Genomic DNA, 12585 nt, shown 5'->3' on the forward strand with positions numbered 1-12585 from the left:
TTCCTTGTTGAAGTACTGCTGCAACTATTTTGGAATTATTTTCAGCATAATTATACTTGCATGTGGTATTATTGTTTGATAACTTCTGCATTCTGCTGGATGACCTTTTTTGAAATGGGCACGAATCTCTCTCTCTCCTAGTCCACTCGACGGGTAGCTGTCTTCCAAATTTCTTGGCATAAATGAGTGAGTTCTTCCGGTGTTGCACCCATTTGCTGAAATATTTCAACAGGTATTCCATTAACTCTTTTTTTATGGTCTTATTTTTATTCCATACCCTTCACTGCAGCTTTCACGTCTTCAATAACATTGGTTCTTGATCACATGCCTTAAATGGTTGAACACTAACATTCTTTTTGTTACAGTAAAATGGCAAATCCCATCTTCCTTTGATGCTTCCTGCATCATTCAATATGCCTATAGAATCTACAGGAGCTCTGGTAGCATAGTGGCTAAAGCACTTGACTGCTAACCAGAAGGCTGGCGGTTCAAACCCACCAGTCACTCCTCAGAAGGAAGGTTGGGCAATCCTACTTCCGTAGTGATACTGCCTCGGAAACCCAAGGAGGGGTCGCTATGAGTCGGGGCCGACTCGACGGCACATAACAACAACAACAACATAGAATCTATATTGCAACTTGAGGTTTGAATGTTTTCTTCAGTTGAATGTGTTCTTCCCTTTTGGTTTTCTAACTCAAAGTCTTTGCATGTTTAATTATAACACTTTGTTTTACTTCTCAAACTGCCCTTTGAAATCCTGTTCAGATCTTTTAATCATTTCTTCCATTCACTTTAGTTACCCTCCACTCAAGAACAGGTTTCAGAATCTCTTCTGACATCCATTTTGGTCTCTTCTTTCTCTACTGTCTTTGTAATGACCTTTTTTTTTTTTTTTTTTGATAAAGAAACCTTATCTAGAATTCCATTAAACTACAAACCAAATCCCAAACTACTGCCAATGAATCAGTTCCAACCAATACAAAAAGTCAATTATGGTAACCTGTCTCACTCCTAAACTGTGATGAGTGTTATGGACTTAACTGTCTCCCCCAAAGTATGTACTGGAATCCTGTACCCTGTACTTGGACATATGACCATTTGTTAGAGGTTATACTACCACAACATGGGTCCTAACCCTAATCATATCTGAGTTCTAAAAAGACAGCAGAATAGACAGAGATACGCACAGAGAGAAGAAAATATGCCAAGGAACTGAAGGAACAATTGACACCAGCCTGGAAGCTTGAATTTGGATCTTTTGCCTCCACAAATGAGACAAAATAAACTTCTGGTCTTTAAAAACCCGCTACTTGTGGTAATTCTGTTACAGCACCATTAGGTAACCAAGATAGAAGCCTTTTAAGCAATTACACTTAAATTTAACACCATGGAGCGGCATCCAGACCTGCTTTGTCCTTAAGGTTTCCACTCTCAAGGTCCACTACTGTCACGATATGCTGCCCCTCTCTGTATGTATTTTCCCAGGATATTGTGTTTTTTTCTTAATACCTCAACATATACACACCCACACCTTTCTTCTCTCCAGATTTCTCTCTTGTTATCAACCAGAGAATTTTTGCATTTTAAAAATTGGAATTTTATTCATTGTGATTTATATACCATGATAACACAAAGCAAGCATATAAACAATTAATGTTAGTACTTTGTCAAATTCTATTGTATTTAATGTTTTGGGAATATTGATTTTCACTGAATAATTTAAAATATATTTTATGGCATTATAAAATGGAAAACCACACAGAAAGCCCCTTTTTAGAGAAAATCACTAAGGGTTAGTATCCCCTAAAACTTACCCTATACATGTTCACACTCACAAATCTATGAGTTTGATTATACAATAAATGCTACAATCTATGATTTTCCAGTACCAATATTATTACCCTGTAATTATGTCAATGCCATCATTTTAACAGCTCCATGTTATTACAGAAATAACAATACTTAAATTCCTATAGATGAACATTTATTTCCATTTGAAAAAAATTCAGTGACATTGTTGATGTGACAGTCATTTGTTTTAATCTCGTAATCTTATGATTTCTGCATCAAAGAGAAGCCCAATACACACCCCTATATGTATGACTTTCCAAAATCATGTATTACTGCCAAAAGAAAATAGCATGTCTGTCTTGTCTCATTAATGAACACATTTTGTACAATTTTCAAACTCATAAATTCCTTGTTTAATGGCATAGGGGAAGAATATGGGGTAAAGACTTAACAGTATTAATGTCCTTAAAATATGGCATAGTCCCTACATGAGAATTTTTTTTTTTTTTGGAAATAAAAAAAAAAAAGTAATGCTACATCAACAAGAAGAGAATCATATCAAACCTAGTTGAAAACATAGAAAATCAGGTATCAATGATCAATTAAACATTGCCCCCCCCCAACAAAAAAAAATGTCCTTGGTAATACAGTGCAGTAAATTACTCTACATTGTCCTTCTAGCCACAGTCTTCCAATTCCAAAAAATCATTGGGTTGGAATGTGCAAACAAGGTGTTTGTGGCTCACCAAGCAGATCAGACAGTTTTGATAATCCAAATAAGGTATATGGAACATTTATGAGGGTAGGACCATGCAAAAAAGGTGTATGGAACCCTTGTAGATGATTACTCAGTTGTGTCATCCTGCTAGGCTTCAAAGAGTCAATCCAAGGGGAGGGGGACTTCACTGCCATCAAAAGGAGAAGCCAGGAGCAGGGTGCATCCTCTGGACTCAGTCCCTGTGCTGAGAACCTCCTAGACCCAGGAATCAGAGAGAACTGTAACACTGGAGACAGTGTGAGAAGCCAAGCAGCAGGGACAGGCATGCTGAGTCCAGTAGCACAGAAACAACAGCAGGAGAACCAGGAGACCAATGCAAAATGTGTGGTGTGCTTCACAGCCCAGAGAAAGATCCTTATAATGAGCGTGCTGGGCTACAGAGCAAGAGAGCTGAGTGCCTTCAGGGAAGGTATTTGCTGGTGGAGTAGGATACCTTTGGGCACTTGGTGGAGGCAATGAGCATTTTAACACTTTCCAAGCAGGGCAGACTAGACTAAGACTGAAGGCCCAGCTGTAATAGTCAAGAAGTAGTTCATCCTGATTGATGAACTGTATCCTGAGTTGTTCTTTCTACTTCCAAGTTTATCCTGATTCTAGATTTTAAGCATTTAGATTTCTAACATACCCCATAAAAAACAAAACAACAAAATAACTCACTGCCGCTGAGTCAGTTTCAACTCATAGCGACCCCTGCTTAGGTTTCCAAGGAGGTTATCTCTACAGAAGTAGACTGCCAAATCTTCCTTCCAAGGAGTGGCTGGTGGGTTTGAACCACCAGCCTTCTGGTTATCAGAAAGATTCCTTAGGTGCTATGCCACCAGAGCAACCAATATACCCCATGAGCATGAGTATAGTATGTGAGCTCTGTGTCCATTACAAGGAACTACTGTCCTCAACTGAGAAGGAGTGTGCTGTGTGCAGGATGGCTAGTGTCAGAAGTGGGGACTACCGGTATGTCTGACCTCCACCTCATATTGCTATTTCTCCTCTTCCTCAGCCTTGTACCATATAATTTTTACAGATAACTACTTCTGATACTTTCAGTGTTGTGGAAAATCCTCCCTCAATACTGCTGAATGTCCATTCAGTTGTTTACTATGCAGTAATTTGTTGAATGTTTAATTGTTCAGTCTGTACTGACAGAAAAATCGCAAAAGATAGTTCCATTTATACTGTATACAACTGACTGAAGAGTACACAGGCCCTCAAAGAGTACGATCCAACTTGGAAACGGAGACTATGGAGAGGATAGTAGCCAATTCCAATGTGTCTGTTGTTGTGTACCATACAATTTATTCCAACTCATACCAAACTATAGTTCTCTGATGTGCACTTGGCTGAAAGTCAGACTTTAATATAAAAAATGTTTTCTGTTCTAAGATATGATGTTTGTAAGAACTCATCAGCTTGCACATAAGTTTTCAACACCTTCACTGTGTAAAATTGTTCCTGTGAGGAGTCTCAGATGTTACCAGTATTACCACTTTCAGAAAATTTTATCACCAGCGTGGATTTTAGGATTTATAAAATTTGATCTCCAGCTCCGCAAATTTCGCACTTCTAAGGTTTTTCCATGGTGTGAAGTCTCTGGTGAGATTGTAATTGTGAAGAGTGACTGAAGACTTGACAACACACATCTCATTTGTATGGTTTACCTGCAGCGTGGACACGTTCATGATGCTGAAGAGTGGAGGAGTAACTGAAGTACTTACCACATTCTCCACACTTAAATGGTTTCTTTTTTTTGTGGACTTTCTGATGGATGTCAAGATTTACACTCCACTTAAAACTCTTCCCACACTGTTCACATTTATATGGCTTTTCTTCATTATGGACTTTTTCATGAGACTGAAGGTGTGAGATCTGACAGAAGCTCTTCCCACACTCTACACATGTGAAGGGTTTTTCTCCACTGTGAACTCTCTGATGGGTCAAAAGATGGGAAGCCTGCCTGAAGCCCTTCCCACACTCTTCACAACTATAAGGTTTCTCTCCCGTGTGGACCCTCCAATGAATTTGAAGATATCCTCTAGTACTGAAGTACTTCCCACACTCTTCACATTTGAATGGTTTTTCTCCACTGTGGACTCTGTGATGTTTCAAAAGTTGTGAAGCAACCCTGAAGCCCTTCCCACACTCTTCACAATGATAAGGTTTTTCTCCTGTGTGGATTCTACGATGAGTTTGAAGATTTGATCTACTACTGAAATATTTCCCACAGTCTTCACAGCTGAAAGGTTTTTCTCCATTATGGATTCTCTGATGGGTCAAAAGATGTGAAGGCTGCCTGAATCCCTTCCCACACCTCTCACATTTATAAGGTTTCTCTCCTGTGTGAATTCTATAATGAACTTGAAGAACTGGTCTAGCGGAGAAATTCTTTCCACACACTTCACATTTGAATGGTTTTTCTCCATTGTGAACTCTCTGATGGGTCAAAAGATGTACAGCCTGCCTGAAACCCTTCCCACATTCCTCACAGTTATAGGGTTTCTCTCCTGTGTGGGTTCTACAATGAATTTGAAGTTTTGATCTACTGCTGAAGGACTTCACACACTGTTCACATTTGAATGGTTTTTCTTCACTGTGGACTCCCTGATGGGACAGAAGTTGAGAATTGACCCTGAAACCCTTCCCACAATCATAGGCCTTCTCTGCTATATGGTGTCTTAAATGAATTTTAAGATCTGCTCTACGACGAAAGCCTAGCCCACATTCCTCACATTTGTAAGGTATCTCTCCCATATGTACCAGGCAATGAGTATTAAGTGCTCCTCTGTGACAAAATTTCTTACCACATGTATCACATTTGAACGGTCTCTCCCCAGTGTGGATTTTCTGATGTTTCTGAAAATTCAAAAGATAAATAAAAGCCCTCCCACATTTCTCACAATTATAAGGTTTCATTCCCATGTGGCTTTTGCAATGAACAATAAGTGTTACTCTGTGCTTAAAGCGTTTCCCACATTCCTCACATTTGTATGGTTTTTGTACAGTGTGGACATTCAGATGACTCTGCAGATGTGTGCTCGCACCAAACTGTTTACCACACTCATCATGTTTGTAGCAGTTCTTTCCCATGTGAATGCTCTGATGATTACAGAGGCCTACAATATTACTGAAGCTTTTTCCACACTTAGTACGTGTGTCAAACTTCTCTCCAGGGTATGAATGCTGATGAAGGTCAAAGCTGGAGACATCATTGGAAGTTTCTGTATACTCATTACACTGGTGAGGTTTCTCTCCTGTGGAAAAAATAAACAGTCCTCTTGGAACAGAAGAAGGTAAATCACCTTGTTTGTAGAACAGGGATTCACTTGTCATGGAATCTTGACACCTTGTTAAATCACTTTCAATTTGTTGCCAGATATAAGAGCTAGAAAGTTCCTCATGTACACCTTCTTGTGGAACAGTCTCCAAATGGCTTGGGATCTTGCCTCCTGTAAGTACAGAGAGTTCAAAGATATAGATAGGTGAAAGATTTGTTGAGATTTAAAAGATTTCCACTTAGATAGGGGATGAGACACTACTGAACCAAGAGAAGATTCAGTTGATATCTTCCACTGCATGTTATGTGCTCTGCTTTACCTGCTATCAAAATGACAAGTAGATCCATTGGGCTTCAAGCCACTAAACATTAACGAGACCCAATAGACAACACCAAATCAACTACGTGTCACAAAACTCAGAAATTAAAGCCTTCATTTAAAATATCAATAGTATGATACAAATTACTACCCTGTTGCAATTTCTATTGAATTTCAGTTAGTGTAAAATCTTGGATAATAAATTATGTACTTAGAAAAGTCATGTGAAAATAAAAATGAATCAAAAAGGTATATGTTTTGTTTTGTATATTTTCACTGCATTAAATTTTAAGAAATAAAGATGTAAGAATTTTGTGAAAAGCCAGGGGGCGGGAGTGCATGGGAGGGTAGGACACAGGAAAGAGGTAGCTATGGGGAGGAAGTGGGAGGAGAGCTGTTGCACTGTGGGAAATTGCAGTCAATGCATGAGACAAAGTGTATGTGAGTTGCTGTATGGAAAATGAATTTAATTTGCTCTGTAAACTTTCACCCAGATCACAATAAAAATTTTTTTAAAAAAAGAATTTTATGAAAAGCTGTAACAATCAAAATTTTACATATTTTCATACTATTTTTTTCAGAAACTTCTCAATGAAATGTTATAAAAAGTACACTGTAAGGAATCTGTCTTGGGAAAAGTATATCCAGAATGCTCCTTAGAAGCATAGATGGTGTGATTTCATCTTATATACATTGGACACATTACCAGGAGGAACTAGGCCCTGGAGAAAGACATTATGCTTGGTAAAGTAGAGGGTCAGTGAAAAAGAAGAACCTCAAGTAGATGGACTGACACAGTGCACGCAACAATTGTCTCCAACTTAGCAATGATTTTGAGGATGGCATATATACTGTAAGGATATCCCACATGAACTTAGAAACCCTCTTAAAAATAGTTTTGAAACCCTGAACATTAATTACTGAAGACCACACAACTTAAGAGATGATATCAAGGACATCATACTTGAAGAACGGAAAAGAGCGTTAAAAAAAACAAGGAAAGGATGGTATCTTCAACAAACAGTGCTGGCAAAACTGGGGATCCATTTGCAGAAAAATGAAACAAGACCCGCATCTCACACCATACACAAAAACTAACTACAGATGGATCAAAGATTTACATGTGAAACCTACACTATGAAGTTCCTCAAGGAAAAAACAGGAGCAAATTTAGGGGCCTTAATTTATGGCATAAATAGACTGTCAAGCATAACCCAAAATGCACAAACAGCAGAAGATAAACTAGATGAATGGGACCTTCTGAAAATTAAATTTTTATTTGCTTCAAAGCACTTTTCCAGAAGAGTAAAAAGGGAACCTACAGATTGGGAAAAAATACTCGGCAATGACATATCTCACAAGTGACTTAACTCTAAAATGTAAAGAAAGCTCCAACACCTCAATGACAAAAAGATTAACAATCCAATTTAAAAAATGGGCAGAAGACATTAATAGACGCTTCACCAAAGAGGATATTCAGATGGCCAACACACACATGAAGAAATGTTCATGATCATTAGCCATTAGAGTGATGGAAATCAAAACAACAATGAGATACTATTTCACTCCAGCACTAACAGCAAAGTTGAACAACACAGAAAATAACAAATGCTGGCAAGGATGTGGAGAGATTGGGACTTTCATACACTGCTGATGGGATTGTAAAATAATACAACCACTGCAGAAAGCAGTATAGTGATTCCTTAAAATGTTGGAATTAGAAATAACACTTTATCTAGCAATCCCATTAATAGGTATATATCCTAAAGAAGTGAGAGCCAAGACAAGAACAGATATATGCACACCCATGTTCATTTCATTTACAATAGCAAGAAGATGGAAACAACCTAGGTGTCCATCAACAGAAGAATGGATAACCAAACTATGGTACGTATACACAATGGAATACTATGCAACACTGAAGAATAATGTAAAATCTGCAAAACACCACATAACATGGATGAACTGAGTGAAATAAGTCAATCACAGAAGGACAAATATTGTACTAGCTTATTATTAAAAGTCAAGGAAAGGTTTATATATGGAAGGAAACTTTCTTTGTTGGTTACCAGGGGTAGGAGGGGAACGGAGAAAACACTGCCAAAAAAAAAAAGGGAGGGAATAAAACCCAAACAGATTGAGAACAGAGTCTGAAAGTTGTTCTAGAGCCTAGCATAACTAAAGCAAAAGGGAAAAATGGTGACATGATAGAGCTGAAGAGAAGATTACAAAGAATGGTTTGAGAAGATTAAAAAAAAGGTCTATAACGAAATATGCAAAATCTCGAATTCCAAAGTGAATAACATGCTCCGCATTTCTCAAGCTGAAAGAAATGAAGAAAAATTCAAGCCTCGTTATGATGTTAAAGGATTCTATGGGGGGAAAAAAAAAGTCACCACTCATCTGTCAGTTTGTCATACTGTGAAGCTGGAGGCTATGGTACCAGTATTTCAAATACCATCAGGGTCACCCATGGTGGATAGGTTTCGGCTGATACAGACTCCAAAGAAGGAAGGGGCCATCCACTTCTCAAAGTATTGGCCAGTGAAAACCTTAGGACCAGCGGTGAAACACTGTCTGCGATATTACTGGAAAACTTCATGAATAGCCCTGAAACACTGACAAAGTGCCGGAAGATGAGCCCCACTTGTTGGAAGCACTAAAAATACAGCTGGGGAAGACTTGTCTCCTCAAAGGTGAGTTGACCTTAATGACATGGATGGAGTAAAACTTTTGGGATCTTTATTTACTAACGTAGCATGATTCAAAATGGGAAGAAACAGCTGCAAACATCCATTAATAATGAGAACATGGAATGTACCAAGTACGAATCTAGAAAAATTGGATGTTTTAAAAAATGAAATGGAACACATAAAGATTGATATCCTAGGCATCAGTGAGTTGAAATGGACTACTTTTGGCCTTTTTGAATCAGACGACCATATGATCTACTATGCCAGAAATGATGTGGTATTCATAGCTACAAAGAATGTTTCAAGATCTATCCTGAAGTACAACGCTGTCAGTGAGAGGATAATAATATTGGCTTGCAAGGATGACCAGTTAATACTACTATTATTCATACTTACACACCAACCACCAAAACCAACAACAAGGAAATTAAAGATTTTTACCAACTTCTGCAGCCTGAAATTGATCAAACATGCAATCGAAATGTACTGATCATTACTGGTGTTTGGAATATAAAAGTTGGAAACAAAGAAGAATGCCCATTAGCTGGGATCTATGGCCTTGGTGACAGAAATGACCCCGGAGATCGCATGATATAATTTTGTAAGATCAATGACTTGCACGTGCACCTCACCAGATGGAGTACACAGATCAACTACATCTGTGGAAAAATGTGACAGAGAGGCTCAGTATCTTCAACCAAAACAAGGCCAGGAGCTAACTGTGGAACAGACGATCGATCGCTCATATGCAAAGTCAAGGTGAAGCTGAAGACAATTAAAACAACTCCATGAAAGCCAAAATATGACCTTGATTACATCCCATCTGAATTCAGAGACCATGTAAAGAATAAATTTGATACACTGAACACCAATGACCGAAAACCAGACAAGTTGTGAGATGACATCAAGAACATCACACATAAAGAAAGCTAAAAATCATTAAAAAGACAGGAAAAGAAAAGACCAAAATGGATGTCAAAGGACACTAAAACTTGCTCTTGAATGGAGAGTAGCTAAGGCAAATGGAAGAAATGACAAGATAAAAGAGCTGAACAGAAGATTTCAAAGAGTGGTTTGAGTAGTCAAAGCCAATTACTATACTGAAATGTGCACAGACCTGGAGTCAGAAAGCCAAAAGGGAAGAACACATTCAGCATTTCTCAAGCTGAAAAACTGAAGAAAAAGTCAACCCTCAAGTTGCAATACTGAAAGAGTCTATGGGAAAAATATTGAATAATGCAGGACACATCAAAATAAAGGAAGGAATACACAGAGTCACTGTACCAAAAAGAAATGGTTGATGTCCATCTATTTCAGGAAGTGGCATATGATCAAGAACCAATAGTAGTAAAGGAAGAAGTCAAAGCTGCACTGAAGAAATTGACAAAAAACAAGTCTCCAGGAATTGTCAGGATACCCACTGGGATGTCTAAGCAAACAGATGCCGTGCTGGAGGCATGCACTTGTCTATGCCAAGAAATTTGGAAGACAGCTACCTGGCCAACTGACTAGAAGAGATCCCTATCTGTACCCATTCCAAAGAAAGGTGATCCCACAGAATGTGGAAATTATTGAACATTATCATTAATACTGCATGCAAGTGAGATCTTATTGAAGATAATTCAAAAACAGTTGCAGCAGTATATTGACAGAGAACTTCCAGAGGTGCAAGTCGGATTCAGACGAGGACGTGCAATGAGGGATATCATAGCTGCTGTCAGATGGATCTTGGCTCAAAGCAAAGAATACCAGAAAGATGTTTACTTGTGTTTTATTGACTATGCAAAGGCATTGGATTGTGTAGATCATAACAAATTGTGGATGACATTGAGAAGAATGGGAATTCCACAACACTTGACTGTTCTCAGGAACCTGTACATTGACCAGAAGGCTGTTGTTCAAATAGAACAAGGGGACACTGCATGGTTTAAAATCAAGAAGGGAGTGTGTCAGGGTTGTATCCTTTCCCCATACGTATTCAATCTGTACGCTGAACAAATAATCCAAGAAGCTGGAGGCTCCTTATAGTTGGCTCTTTTGAATGCAGGGTATTGACAACCTGTAGATGTTGATAAATTGACCACTCACAACAGGTTTTCAAATTGAAGATTGCAGCTCCTTAATGAGGTGTGAAATACATTTAAAAGCTTGTAATACTGTTGTTGGTATGCTCCATTGAGTAAGACCGACTCATAGAGACCCCTCCTTGGGTTTCCAAGGCAGTATCACTATGCAAGTAGACTGCCCAACCTTCCTTCCAAGGAGTGGCTGACGGGTTTGAACCACCAGCCTTCTGGTTAGCAATCAAGTGCCTTAGGCACTACATCGAAAAAATAAAAAGAAATAGAAAATATCAGAGCATAACCACAAGCAAAAAAAAAAAAAGGTCACTATGGAAAATGCTTTCTGAATTCGTATAAATCCACACACACATGAAATGTTGGCACTGGTTATGGTGAGACACCTTTCTGAGGTTTATGCTCAGAAATTGTGAAACAGTTTGTTCAGGATGTTATCAAGTCCTTCCTTAAGTAAATTATTAAAATGGAATGTTGAGATGATCAGAGATATAGGGGACACTCAGTGGTGTGACTCATGTTACACTTATCTGAAACTGGCCCTTTATAGTACAGGGAAGGGGAAACCAAGGGTGGTGATGTGGATGTGAACGTTGGGAAAGTGAATGAGCTGCAGCTGTCAAAACTTTCTAAGGAAATTAAGCTTGCCTGGTTACTGTTCTAAGACCTCAGAAGAGATTATTTCCTGAAGGACCTGTCTCAGAAGTAGACATCAGAATCCTCACATAAAAATGTAGTATATCATTATAGAAATGAACATGCCGCCCCGTGGAAGGCTCCAGGAAGCCCACAGAGGAAGCACCTTACCCAGCACAGTCACAACCACAGAGCTTAAGTGCTCTCCTAGGATGTCGGCCAAGTGCACACACACCAACACGCACTCACCACAAGGGCACCTATGAAAGTAGAACTCGGCCAGGTGCTCATCAGGAGACCCCAAATGTTCTGCAGCAGCCCCACTCACTCTGGTGGGTGTGTCACCTACCGGCTATGCCCATGACTCAGGAAGACAGAGAGGTCCCTCTGCACATTACCTCATTCCTGATGTCAAGAAGTATGTACAGATACCTTTCATGAATGAGGACAACACTGGGCCCGGAGGAGACAGCAATAAACAAAACAAACCAAAGTCCTTCACTCCTGGAGAGTAACATTCCAATGGGAGAGAGAGGTGATAAGCAGCTAAACAGAATGTAAATGTGACCAATAAGGCAGGGCAGGGAGAGTAAAAAGAGGATGGTATCTTCAATAAGGTGGACAGACAAGGCTGCTCTCATGATATGGAAACTGAGCAGAGACCTGAATGGGTAAGGAGGGGGGTTAGGAAGATTTCAGGTGAAGGAATATTCAAGGCAGAGAGAGAACAAGTAAAGGGTCTAGGCAGAGGGATCTAGTAGGCACAATAATGGTCCTACAAAGGTTTCCCAATTCCCAAAGCTGAGAATATGTTAGGTTACAGGGTCAGTGATGCAATGCTGCTGGCTTTGAACATGAAGGACAGTGCCACAAGCTAAGGGCTTTGGCAGTCTCCAGAAGCCAAAAAGGCAAGGAAGTGAATTTTTTCCTATGGCCTCCAGAAAGGAGTGCAACACAGCTGAGAGCTTTGTTTTAGCCCAGTGAGACTGATGTTAGACTCTGATCTGCAGAACTGGAAGAGA

The 12585-nt window shown here is 39.2% G+C and overlaps 1 protein-coding gene across 1 annotated transcript in view; it reads right to left on the reverse strand.

Annotated features, from left to right (window-relative positions):
• Nucleotides 1-4207: 4207 nt before the first annotated feature.
• The window catches only part of LOC103198895 (zinc finger protein 234-like), a 13918-nt gene continuing 5540 nt past the window's right edge, over nucleotides 4208-12585 (reverse strand). The window contains 1 exon segment of the mRNA XM_042781274.1: nucleotides 4208-6012. Coding sequence (XP_042637208.1) covers nucleotides 4208-6012 — 1805 coding nt within the window.

Source organism: Orycteropus afer, unplaced genomic scaffold (genome assembly GCF_000298275.1).
Source record: "Orycteropus afer afer isolate SDZICR_OR568_19922 unplaced genomic scaffold, OryAfe1.0 scaffold00099, whole genome shotgun sequence".
NCBI lineage: Eukaryota > Metazoa > Chordata > Mammalia > Tubulidentata > Orycteropodidae > Orycteropus > Orycteropus afer.